Below are 13,852 nucleotides of genomic sequence, written 5' to 3' on the forward strand. Positions count from 1 at the left end.
CTTTTACTCTGTGTTTCGAAAAGGCCAGGGCCCTTTTGAGTGGTCTTTTGAGTGAAACAACATATTAGATATTGTCTTTATTTATAAACAAAAATTAAAAACTCAGTCACACTAGTCACATTCTAGGTGTTCAAAAGTCACATGCTGTTATGATAATTATTTTGGATTTTTGGATAGGATGTTGGAGATTGTGTGTTTTACATTGTTGTGTGTCTGAGATCTTTTATTACTTTTTTTAAGTCTTAGGCATTGTTCTGATAAGCAGTTGGTTGTTTTTGGTTTAGTTTGATCATCTTGAGAGTTTTTAAAATTTTCTAGGGTTGTTCCAATGTACATTTTACCCCAAGGTAAACTTAGCCACATTATTTAAATCAGACCCTTCTGATGTCGAAACTTAATGCCCAAGGGGTCAGTTTGGGCTCTCCACTTTTGCTGGTAGGAATTTGAATGCTTCTTTGCCCTTTGTGGTTATGGGGTGTCTTCAACTTGCATCTTTCCAATAACTTTTTCAACAGTCTCGTGGAATTTTACCCTGTGCATGCAGGTCTTAGGATTCTGCACGGATTCAAGGGACTCCTAAGCAAATTTTTGGAGTTCCCTTTCTGCATAGCTATCCTTTCTGAACTCTGATATCTATATCCTCCTCTCAATAAGATCATTTTCTCTGCCTGGAATACCCTCTCTGCTCCCTGACCTGAAATATACTTTCCATGCAGAAACTGGGGTGATCCTAGTACTTACCTTTTTTGTTTTTTTTCTCTCAGCTGTCATGCTTTTGGACTCCCTGTGATTTAATTTCTGAAAACAATAGTGATATACATAGATATATGGTTTTCCAGTTATTTAATCAGGAGGACATATCCAATCCCAGTTATTCTACCATGATTGGAAGTGGAAATCTTTCTTCAACTGATTGAATATTCATGTAAGAGAGAAGTATAAGTTAAAATTACACTATGATATCAGGCTTGATGTTCCGACTGCTGAAAAAATAATGTACAAAATGATAACAAAAGACCTCTTACATGATTGATAGAAACTTGCAAGTGAGTCCTTTGTGAGAGATATTAGATGCATAAGTATTTTACTGTGATTAAGGGTCATTACATAGAACTGCACAATTGGGAGTCTGGAGTTACAGATATGGGAGCCATTCACAGAGTTAAGCATGAAATCAGGGATATCTTGTTGACATTTACAGTGAGAATTCAGAGTACGGGCATGCCTTAATAATGAATTTGACTCAGTGCCACCATCAAAGACAGATCACTGGACTTTGTAAACCGTGGGGCTGAGTTCATCTAACAATTCTTGTGTTTGCCTTTCAACCAGCATATCACTCTCCAGGAAATAAAATGTCAGCCACGAGAGTTGTTTATCATTGAAAGTAAATCTATGATGCTTCCAACAATATGCATCTTGTAAGAGCAAAAGAAAATAATGTGATTTCTACAGCTTCTATTACTGATGTTGGTCTGGATTGGTAAAAAAGGTGGTCATCAATCTTTTCCAAAGAGCCAAGAAATGGATCGTTAGTGTGTGTGCGTGCGTGTGTGTGTGTGTGTGTGTGTTTTGATAAAATGATTAAAAGACACTAGTATAATGCAGATGCTAAACTTTTATTTTAAAAATGTATATCCTTGGTTTTTCATTTCTCAACTGATTCTTAGAGCATTTGCCTTAAAGAATGCAATAGATTGCAAGATTTTAAAAATAATACCTGACTTTACTACCTTCCAAACAAATTTGAACAATTGATCAAGAAATTGTTTAACAGTGACTAATCTGAAAGAATTAGTAAGCAATACAATCCTTGTTCTTAACATTGTCTTACTCTGGATTTTATATGAATAAAATGTTTATGAAATTTACCTTTGTTATAAGGAGGTATTTGTAATGTTAAGTATCCAATACAAAGTCTAAGTAATCTAAGGAGTAAGAATGAGCAACTTAATTTGAAATATTTTATGTTACTTAGTTGCTCCTAATTTGGGGAGTAGCTGTTTTGAATGCATAGTGAATAAATTTTTAAGTACATCCAATTTAGATGCCTTTCCTTTTACCACTTTAATGTGCAATTTAGAAGTGGCATTTAAAGTGAATTTTTAAAAGTCAGATGCACTTATTAGTTATTTTCATAACTAGAAGATTTTAGAAGAGTCTTCTATTAAAAATGTAATTGTCAATGTTAAAGGGTATAAATTAGCTAGTGTTCATCAGTGATCACCAGTGTTCCAGATTGTGCCCTTGTAGAGATTTTATTTTCTCCATAATGCTTCCTTTAAATTATTAGGCATGTTAGAAGATGATGCCTAGAAATAATATATGCTTAATAAATATTTTTGAATGAATGACTGACTGAATGAATGAATTTAAGGCCTTAAAAATAATAAACCAGTAAGTGCTAGAATACTTAGAAATAAAGATTGCATTCAGTTTAATTAAGCACACTTACCCACTCTGACAAAGTCAGAAAACACTTTTTTTTTGCAAAACCTGGCAGTCCTTTAGAAAACATAGGAACCATCAGTTAAACTGATTAAAAAAAAGTAAGGTTGAGAATAGAAATTTCAACACTGTTACCCAGCCTACTCATCCACTGATCATTGATGAATACAAACTACACATACTGTTTGGTAACTGAAATGTGCTATTGGTTCAATTAAAGAGAAAATACAGAATTAATTCTGGTTAAGTCCCCATCTTTAACTGCAAGGTCATATTTTTCTTACATTAAATTTTCTAATTGAATATATGATTTTTTAATGCTTTTTCTCTTCCACAGCATTTAATGAAACGTATTATTGACTTCTGATAGAGGGGTTCGAATAATGAACGTCCACCTCTTATAGAAAATGTAGACGTAAAAATGCATGTGCTCAAACAGCAAAGAAAGGTGACATTACTCTGATCCATCCACCATCTGACCTTCATCATATTCTATTTTCTTTTTCGTTGATATATAAGGTGGCTTATTCCTTGAACTTGCATCTGAATAATAGACAAAAATAAAAACAGCTGCAAAATGTTAAATCATTAAGCAGGGCCAAACTTTGGACAAATCAATCAGGAATTTATGTACAAGTATCTATTAAGTTATTATGAGTGGTTTTCTACTTCATTTAACAGTACACTGTTCACCTTTTATATTATTAAATTTTCTTGTGAAGAAAATCGGTAGTACTTTGGGATTTTTTTTTACCGAAGTATACTATAGAAAAACAGTTGAAGTCAGCGCGCTATGTAGTCTAATTATTTACTTTTTGATCGTTTGTTTGTTTAAGGTATAAAACAAGGTGAGCCAACCATGACCGGCAAAACACAGACCAGCAACGTGACTAATAAGAATGACCCCAAGTCCATCAACTCCCGGGTTTTCATCGGCAATCTAAATACAGCCATTGTCAAGAAAGTTGACATCGAAGCCATTTTTTCCAAGTATGGAAAAATAGTTGGATGCTCAGTGCACAAAGGTTATGCATTTGTACAGTACATGAGTGAGCGGCATGCGAGAGCTGCAGTGGCTGGAGAAAATGCCAGGATCATCGCCGGCCAACCACTTGGTAAGTCACAGTTGCGGATTTCATGTTAGTGCCAATCCCTGCATGTAACTGGATGTGGTTTTATTGTTTAAAAGGCAGTACCACCATACTGTGTCTTCTCTAGTCAGCTATAGTGCTTGTATCTTTATAATTTATATTTCTGTCCTCATATTGTTTTATATAGAAATGTCTTCTTTTATCTACACATTTATAAAGCTGAGATGAAATCTTCTTTGTAATATTTTTATTGCTTCCACCAATCCTAACACAGTCAGGCAAAGAACCCATGTGCATCTTGTTTAGCTTTATTGGACTTGACAATGGCCTCTATCTTCCAGAAGACCTTATGGTAATCAAAGCATAACTTTTGCTTGCTGTGTGTTTGTAACATTTGCCTTGACGAGCTAATGCATCCAATATATTTTCCTCATTTCCTTTTTTTTTGGGGGGGGTAGGGGGGAAAGAATTATTAAAACCACAAAAGTAAGTAAATTTTAGAAGGAAAGAAGGAATGTAACCCATTATTTCTTATCTATTCGTTAACCTCGTACATTATGCCTGTTTGTCATATACAACAATCCGATTTGTATCCCATGACCAAGAAATCATATAAGATGCCAAACAAAGGAGTAGAATGCAGTCTGAAGCAATATGAGAAGACATTTATTAAGGAAATGTTAATTGTAGGTAATATATAGATTTTAAAAGTTAGAAAATCATTTAGATATTTTTCTATAAGAGGGAAAATATAATTGATACATTACTGATTCACTAATTTATATCTCTTGGCCTGCATAGATTGGTATATCAAATTGGCTATTCAACATTTTCTCTTGGATATCCATCAGGCATTTCACCTTCATTTGTCCAAAACAAAACTGGTGCTTTTTCCCATCCACAAACTCTCCTACCCTAGGCTGCTCCATCACAATAACTAGAAACCCCATATATCCAGGTTTTGAAACAAAAATCCTAGGGTCAACCTTAATTTTTTCCTTTCCTCAACCCCACTCCAAATATAATCTATTCTCAAGTTTTCTTGCTCCAACTGTATCCCTAACCCAACCATCTTTTAAATCTGTACCAATGGCCCTCTCATATAAGATGTATGACATATATGCTTATAAGATATAAAATGCTTCATGGACTACTGAAATACTCCCTCTACCTGGTCTTCCTTTTGCTTCCTTGTTTCATTCTGTTCAGTGCTTAAAACTTACCTCCCCAGAGAGGATCTTCTTGATCAGCCTGTCTAAACTAGAATGTTTTCTGCCCTTTTTCATAATCCCATCATCTATGGAACTGTATATTTAATTTGTGATGTTGCCTCTGTCATGTCCTTAGGCATAAAGCTGGAGGAACATATTTAAAAAACAATTTAAAGAGAATAAATCAAGTTAGAAGAGAGTTAAGAATATTGTGAGCATATTCAAGTTATATAAAGCAGTTAAGAAAAACGAGGGGAGGGCAATAGCATAATTCATTAAAATGAGAGTGAACCCTGAAATAACACACCTGGGCGGGGACAAAGAAAGATCCTTTAAGTGCCTTCTGTATAATAATCACTGCTATATGATAATATAATTTTTACTTTTCCCCTTCATTTTCTTATATGATAAAGAAAGGTAATGCTTTACAAATAGACAATGTTTTCCAATTGTCCCTTTTTGTTTTCTTTAATCTCCCATTCTGCTTCCTTATCTTGACACGGGAATTTTCTGTTCTTTTTTATTTTTCTTTCCATTTGAAGTTATTTTTTCAGACCACATCCCAACCAATTTCAGAGAAAATCCCACTTATTGCCTATTTCTTGCTTTTTTCCTATGAAACTAGCACATATTTTATAGAAATGTGATTATTTTGTTTTTATTTAATAGAATATCAAGATATTGTTCATTAAATGTCCAGTTCACTTATTAATGAGCTGAAGCTGATTTCCCAGAGTCCCCTTTTCTATCATTGTTCATCAAGTCATCATCCTTTAAGAACAATGCAATAAGGAAGGAGTAATAGCCATCCTAAGATGCTTACTTACATTCACCCAAGGAGAAAAAATGATGACACCAACTCACTTTTCTTTCAGTGGCACAGAGTTGAATTGTGCTTTTTTCTCATTTCCAGTCACTCCTCTCAGATTTTCTTTTGGTTGTGTCGTCATACTAATCTCCACAGCATGTATCTTAATCAGCCACAATCACCCTTTCTGCCTGAATTCAAGTCAATGACTTTATTCTTTTAGTTGAAATCTAGTATTTCACTACTTTGTCTAAAGCTTGATGTCTTTTTATACAGAGCAAGCAGTTAGCTATTTAACTAATAACTTTTGCTTTCAGGACAAATAACTAAACCATTCACTACAGGTTCAGGCAAAAAGCAAGAGTATGTCTTTAGTAGCTCCCTGCAGGAAGTTAGTTTCTTAGCTGAATGCTGAATGAGACTCTTAATTTTCCAGGAGGTATATCCACTTCAAGCTTTAAGTCCTGTTCTTTTGTTTGCTGACATGGGCAAAACTTGGGTTCAGGTAAATCAGTCTCTTGTCCTTTAATTTTCCTTACTTTGAAATAAACCCTTTTTGATGTTCAGCCTCCACACAACCCTGAAAAACTTAATATGAAGTCATTTGATCAAGGACCAAGTAATACACTCTTGTCATAAGGAATGGATTTTAGCTTCATGTATTACAGTCTCTCTAACATGCTCCTTTATCTTTAGAATGGGAAGGAAATTAATATTGATTAACCCATGCTCTGAGATAGTTTTCTGCATATATTAACTAATTTGATCTCCAATTATATATATATATCCATGTATCTTCTTCTGAATAAGAACATACTCTCATCATCGCTATGTATTAAAAAACTTATAAGCAATTTAAGGGATTAGATTTAAACATCAATTGTACTAGGACAAATTAAACAACCTTTGTTGCATAGTCTTGTAGGTCACTAAGAAGGTGAAGAATATAAGTGAGAAAAGGCTATGGGTGTTAGACAATGATTTAGAAGTGAGTATATAGGTATTAAAGTCAATGTATATGTCTGAGGGTATTCAGGTTAAATATATCTAGTAGAATCTTGGGTACACAGATCTTAAACTAAGGAGAGAGATTTGGGAGTCATCAACACAGTTGCTGAAGTTGGACTAGTGGATAAGCTCACCCAGGAAAGTCTATAGAATGAGAAGAAAATATTGGCTGAAGATGGATCTCTTGAGAAATCTTTCAGTTCCTGGAAACAACCATTTCTGTTAAGCCCACTGCAAATATCTAAATCAAAACTGTTTTCTGCACAGCTATCTGATTCCCAATTCTAAACTGAAGTTAATTCTGTGGTTAACATGGCTTTCCTAAACTTCCTATATTAGAGCACTGCTTTCTTAGGTCTACAGTCCTTAAATTGCTTCCCTTAGACTACTAATGATTTCCAAATGTCCAAGTCCAAATACCCGACTTCTCTTATAGATTTAATATATGAAAATCTTAATTTACAATATCTCAAGTACATGATCTTTAAGCCTTAAGTTTCTTTCCAGATCAATATCTGTTATACCCAAAGTCATCTGCCCAACAGAGAAGCAGAGAGAATTTTATCTATCATGTCAACTTTATTGTCTGTCTTTTAATACACCATTGGCATAAATAGAAATGTTTTGTAGACCGATTTTAAATCAGCCATTGCAGACACAGTCAGGATAATTATACTCATCTGACTATAATAGACCTAAAAATTAAGGTCAAGATTTCCATAAGTCTGTTGGTACTATAAATACTCTGTATTTTTCAGGAGAAATAGCTTTTATCATGAAATGATCCTCAAATTGTGTTTGAGTTTTTAAATATAGGTCAATTTTACCTTCTTTTCAAATCAATATAAAAGGAGAAATTTACTTAAAATGTTACTGAATCCCACCTAAAAATTACAGTGTATAGATTAACTGTGGGAGCTCAGAAATTGGAGCTCAAAATACTGGCACTCTGTTCTGGATGTTGAAAGTAGGCCACTGTCTAAGGTCTTGATTGATTTCTTTCCCTTGGGTTTTTTTATTCTTATTATGTTGACACAGAGTCCTAAATTCTATACTAGAACACATAAAAAGGCTAATATTGGAAATTTATATTACTTTTGCATCTAAATTTAGTCACTGAACTTTTTTTGTTCAAATGTCTTTTGTGAAAGATGAAGCACAATTTTAGAATGTTTAATAACAATTTTTATATGAGAGGTCACACATAATGTGTCCTTTTGTACCAAAATATAAGGTAGTAGTTGGAGGCTAAGTCTAGATCAGTGCCATTTTTATACATCTACTAATTACACTGATTTGATTACACAGGTGCTATAAATAAACATGTGGAATGTCTTTCCTTATCTTTAGATTATTGCATTGTTAAGATGCTTGCAAAAGACACAATTTTTTTTGTTTTAATATTAAAATTTATATATACAGCACGCATGAATGTACAAATATTTGATATTGAGGGTTAAGTAGAGATAGGTGGTAAGCAAGAATGGGTTTTGTGGATTTACTCTTTTTGTATTAATTAAAAAAATTAACAAACAAAACATTTAGAAATCATTCCATTCTACATATATAATCAGTAATTCTTAATATCATCACATAGTTGCATATTCATCATTTCTTAGTACATTTGCATCGATTTAGAAAAAGAAATAAAATGATAATAGAGAAAAAAAAAAAAACTATACGTACCATACCCCTTACCCCTTGCTTTCATTTACCACTATTTCAAACTGAATTTATTTTAACATTTGTTCCCCCTATTATTTATTTTTATTCCATATGTTCTACTCTTCTGTTGATATAGTAGCTAAAAGGAGCATCAGACATAAGGTTTTCACATTAACAGAGTCTCATTGTGAAAGCTGTATCATTGTTCAATCATCATCAAGAAACATGGCTACTGGAACATTGCACTACATTTTCAGGCAATTCCCTGCAGCCTCTCCACTACATCTTGAGCAACAAGGTGATATCTACTTAATGCATAAGAATAACCTCCAGGATAACCTCTCGACTCTGTTTGGAATCTCTCAGCCATTGACACTTTGTCTCATTTTACTCTTCCCCCTTTTGGTCGAGAAGGTTCTCTCAGTCTCTTGTTGTTAATTCTCAGCTCATTCTAGGGTTTTTCTCAGTCCTTTGATGCTGAGTCTCAGCTCATTCCACGATCTCTGTCCCACGTTGCCAGGAAGGTCCACACCCCTGGGAGTCATGTCCCATGCAAAGAGGGGGAGGGTGGTGAGACTGCTCATCATGTTGGCTGGAGAGAGAGGCCACATCTGAGCAACAAACGAAGCTCTCTTGGGGGTGACTCTTAGGCCTAAATTTTAAGTAGACTTGACCTATCTTTCGTGGGGTTAAGTTTCATGTGATCAACCCCCAAGACTGGGGGCTCAGCCTATAGCTTTGGTTGTCCACACTGCTTGTGAGAATATCAAGAATTCAACTTGGGGAAGTTGAATTTCTCCCCACTCTCACCATTCCCCGAAGGGGGTTTGCAAATGCTTTTCCAGTCACTGATCAAATCACTCTGGGATTCATTGGGGCATCACTCTGGGCAAACCAACAAAATCTCATGTGCTACCTGAGATTCCAAGTACTTACGACATTCAATCAAACTATCTACATGAGTTATATTAGGAAATGCTCTAGTCAAAATCTAAATTTTGTAACAAATAAACATTTTTTGCTTTAGTCTTACACATACTGTCACATCAAAAGACACAATTTATGAACTTAAGTTGGTTACTAATACTACAAGGGACCAAACTCTAAAGCATAATGAACCCATAGAAATTATCCTTGTTTTAAAGCCTACAGTCTTTGAGGAGCAAAGTCTAGTTTGAAAAGGGAATACATTAAATTAAATTAATTTCACTACATTATAATTTTTACAAATGCTAAAGGATTTTAGAGTAGGAGCATGATGAGTAGGGATTTTTAATGTTAAAATAAATCTAGTTATTATTCTCATCCTAAAGTAAGTAGTTTGAAATGCATTAGTAGAGAAGCAGATGTTGAAAACAATACTGAGTAAGAACAAAGGAAAGGGAACAAACAAATGATTGTTACAATCCATCATGCATGCCCTAAGAATAATAGATTTCAAATATGTTCTATCCTGAGCCACCATTTTGTATCCAGAGTGATCTTTTCAAAACTACAGACTCAATCAAATCACTTTCTGATTTAAATTTTCAGTGATTTCCCAATGTTCTCAGAAAAAAAGAGAATGAAATCCACTCTCTCTCTCATAGCCTACAAGTTTCTGATTTGTTTCTTACTCATTTCCTATCACATCATAGTCCTCTCAGCCTTGCTCAACTAAACTGACTTCTTTCAGATCTTTCAGCAAGTCACATTCTTTCCCTCCATAGGGCCTTTTCATGCACTGTTTCAACTACCTAGAATGTTGTTTCTTATCAACCTCCCCATTACTACACCCCACTTCCCACTTCTTGACTCACCTTTTCTGGCTCCTCACCTTTCAAATCTCAGGTCACATGCCATTCATTACTTTAAGGAAACTTACACTGATCTCTCAAACATAGAATATTTTCCTTCCCTTCCTAGCACATATCTTACTTTTTATCACATTTTATATTAGTGAATTTTAATACATTTTTTTATTATGAAATATAACATATATACAAAAAAGCAGTAAATTTCAAGGTACATTTCAACAAGTAGTTTTAGAACAAATTTCAAAGTATGGTATGAGTTACAGTTCCACTATTTCAGGTGCTTCCTTCTAGCTGCTCTAAGACACTGGAGACTAAAAAGAAATACCAATATAATGATTCAGTAGTCATACTCAATTGTTAAATCCTACCTTCTCTGATACAACTCTTCCTTCTCCTTTGATTCTTCAACTCTTTAGGGATATTTGGACAATGACCATTTTAACTTCTTCATGTTGAAAAGAGGTATTGACATGATGTGGCAGGGGAATGCAACTGCTTGATGCTCTTAGAGAGACTGGTAACATGGTTTCAGGGCTTATCTGGCCTAGGAACATCTGGAGGTTATAGCTTTCTAAAAAGTAAACTTAGTGAGTTAAACTTTTATAGAGTATCAGATATTCTTTAGGGTTTACAAGAATACTGTTGGTTGGGGCTTGGAATACCATGGTAATTAGCAATATCTAGCTGAAGCTTTCATAAGAGTAACCTCCAGAATATCCTCTTGATGCTATTTGAAATCTCTTAGCCACTGATACCTTATTTTGTTACATTAATTCTCCCCGCTTTGGTCAGGTAGGCATTGTCGATCCCACAATGCCAGGGCAAAGCTAATCCCTGGGAGTCATATCCCACATTGCCAGCGAGATTTACATCCCTGGATGTCATGCTACATAGAGGGGAGGTTAATGATTTTACTGGAAGAACTGGGCTTAGAGGATGAGGACACATTGGAGCAACAATAGAGGTCTTCCAGAAGTAACTCTTAGGCATTATTATAGGTAGGCTTAGCTTCTCCCTTACAGATATAAATTTAATAAGAACAATTCTCAAAATCAAGGGTATGACCTTTTAACTTGAGAGTCCCTAATGCTTGAGAGGGTATCAGGTATTTCCCAGATGGGAAAGTTTAATACTTCCATTTTATCTCCAGTCCCTCAAGGAACTTTGCCAGTACTTTTTAATTATCTAACCAACATACACTGGAAAATATCCAGGTATTAAATTAACCGATACAGATTTGTAAGACCTTGCTCCCAGTTCTAGGCTCCATGTATTTAGGTTGTTTAAATGAATTGGCCAGACAGGTTAAGTTAGACTGAGTGTGACAGAAAATTTAGGTTTTGGACAAAATAAACCAGTAGATGAAGTTCTAAAATACAGACAATATCATCCTTTACCCTTTATTTTGGTTTACCTTGGTCCCAACCAGATCATCTTTGTTCTTATCGCCAATTGAATCCTGATCTCTTTTTCAGTTTTTAACAGTTTTTTCAGTCTTTAACAGTTGCTGTGTGTAGGAATGCTGACTTTCAAAGCTGCAGAATTCTGGCTCTGAATTGTAGGTGTCGCACAAGTACCCAAAGTTCCAGGAAAATACCAGGTTATACACGTATAACATAGCGTTTCAGAATTTAGAGATAACACTTGAAGCTCTGGAACAAATGTCACTGCTAAAAGAGTTTACAGTCTAGGCCCCAATTTTCTAATAGATATTTTCTAAAAGAGACCATATAATATTTGTTCTCTTGTTTCTGGCTTATTTTGCTCAACATAATGTCCCCATGGTTCATGCACCTCATTTGCATGCCTCATGACTTCCTTCCTTTCTGTAGCCATACAATATTCCATCATATGTATTAACCATCGTTCACCCTTCTGCTTCTCAGTCAACTTACCTTTCAGCCACCTCCATCCATTGGGTATCATGAATAATGTCACCATAAACATCAGTGTGCAAATGTCTGTTTGAATTCCTGCTTTCAGTTCTTTCGAGTATATTGCCAGTAACAGGATTGCCTAATCATAAGTCAAACCTATATTTACCCTCCTGTGGATCCATACATTTTCCTTTGGAGGGGCTGCCACATTCTATCACCCTACCAACATTGAATAAGTATACCTTTCTTTCCACATTTTCTCTAGCACTTGAATCTTTCTGTTTATTTGTTTGATTTGAATCTGCAGATTTTGTTGAGATCTATTCGCATAGCTTATATTCTATCCAAAATAAACAATGTTTCACAGTATATTAGCTGTACAATCATCATGCCTCTCAATTTTAGACAATTTTCATCTCTCCAAAGAGAAAACTAAAAGGTAGACACGCCCACACTAAAGAGAAAATCCAGCACTCTCCTTAACTCTTGTCCTCACCCCCCCACCACCACTTATTTAGCCCTGGTATTGTTGTGGTACTAGCAGTATATTCCTGTTAAATATAGACCACATCTTGCACTAAGTAGTTTTTCCCATATGCCCTTATATTATTAACTCTTTGTACAAGTGTCATACTTTTGAAATAGTGCATGCAAGAACATATTCATATATATTGCCTGCTGTATAGTGAGGGTCACATTTCATTCTTTTTCCATGTGACTATCCCATTATTGTAGCATCATTTGTTGAATTTTGGAGGGGATGTGGAGGGAAGTGTATAGGCCAGGTGTCCCACATGGCAGGTGAGAATTGTACCACTGAACTACCCTCGTACATCCTCAAGAACTTATTTATATTGATAGTACTAATTGATAAGGTATATAGCTCTAAACACCCCTTTCAGTCATAATTACCTTCAGCATAATAGTATTACTTACAGACCCACTAATGAACTACCATCACCTCTATCTGTTGTCCTACTTCTAAGTTTGATCTTATTAACTAGTCTGCATGTATTAGGTAACTGTTCCCCCTTCTCTATCCCCTCTCTATCTCTAGGTCCCCTATTTTCTACATTTTAAGGCTCTGAGTTGGTCTTTATTATAGAGTTCATATTCATGAAATCATACAGTATCCTTTTGCGTATGGCTTATTTCACTCAGTATTATGTCCTGAAGATTTATCATGTCATCATATGCTTCAGGACCTGTTTTTTTCTCACTGCTGCATAATATTCCATCGCATGTATATACCATATTTTGTGTATCAGTTTTTCCAATGATGGACACTTGGGCTGTTACCATCTTTTGGCAGCTGTGAATAATGCCACTATGACCATCAATGTGAAAATGTCTGTTTGTGACAGTGCTTTCAACTCTTCTGGGTTATATTCTGCTTTGCAGGGCAACTCAATATTTTTTTTTTCTGAGCACCCACCAAACTGTCTCAGTAGCTGTACCATTATACATCCCCACCAACAGTGCATAAGTGTTCCAGTTTCTCCATATCCTCACCAACATTTGTACTTTCCTGTTTGTTTAATGGCAGCCATTTTTATAGGTGTGAGATGATATATCATTCATTTTTTGATTTGCTTATCGCTAATATCTTTTGCCCTTTTTATAATTGGGCTGTTTGTTCTTCTGTTGTTGAATTGTATGATTTCTTTATATATACTGAATATCAAACCCTTATCAGATATATGGTTCCTAAATATTTTCTCCTATTGAGTTGGCTGGCTCTTCACCTTTTTAACAAAGTCCTTTGAGGCCAGAAAGATTTGATTTTTAGGAATTCCCATTTATCTATTTTTTTCTTTTGTTGCTTGTACTTTTGGGTATAAGGTCTAAGAATCTATTTCCTATTACTAGGGGTCTTGAAGATGTTTCCCTATATTTTCTTCTAGAAGTCTTATGGAACTGGCTCTTATATTTAGGACTTTGATCCTCT

At 34.9% G+C, this 13,852-nt stretch overlaps 1 protein-coding gene and 1 long non-coding RNA gene across 14 annotated transcripts in view; one reads left to right on the forward strand and one right to left on the reverse strand.

Moving 5' to 3' along the window:
* Nucleotides 1–13,852, forward strand: part of RALYL (RALY RNA binding protein like) — a 741,752-nt gene that overhangs the window by 340,300 nt on the left and 387,600 nt on the right. For 12 of the 13 annotated variants that reach the window (XR_013178318.1, XR_013178319.1, XR_013178316.1 and 9 more), the window contains exon 2: nucleotides 3,285–3,563. Coding sequence is in view for 9 of the 13 variants with exons in the window: in XM_077167112.1 (XP_077023227.1) it covers nucleotides 3,308–3,563 (256 nt within the window). In the remaining 4 variants the exon portion in view is untranslated. Of the gene's footprint in view, nucleotides 1–1,332; nucleotides 1,493–2,785; nucleotides 2,897–3,284; nucleotides 3,564–13,852 lie in introns of all 13 variants that reach the window. The other variant, XM_077167101.1, reaches the window with a different exon arrangement.
* On the reverse strand, nucleotides 2,784–10,747 carry LOC143688798 (uncharacterized). The gene is made up of 4 exons (XR_013178320.1): nucleotides 10,396–10,747; nucleotides 5,615–5,749; nucleotides 4,763–4,894; nucleotides 2,784–2,991 (listed from the first exon to the last, which is right to left on the reverse strand). It is a non-coding gene; the product is annotated as an uncharacterized LOC143688798 (long non-coding RNA).

Source organism: Tamandua tetradactyla, chromosome 6 (genome assembly GCF_023851605.1).
Source record: "Tamandua tetradactyla isolate mTamTet1 chromosome 6, mTamTet1.pri, whole genome shotgun sequence".
NCBI classification, from domain to species: domain Eukaryota; kingdom Metazoa; phylum Chordata; class Mammalia; order Pilosa; family Myrmecophagidae; genus Tamandua; species Tamandua tetradactyla.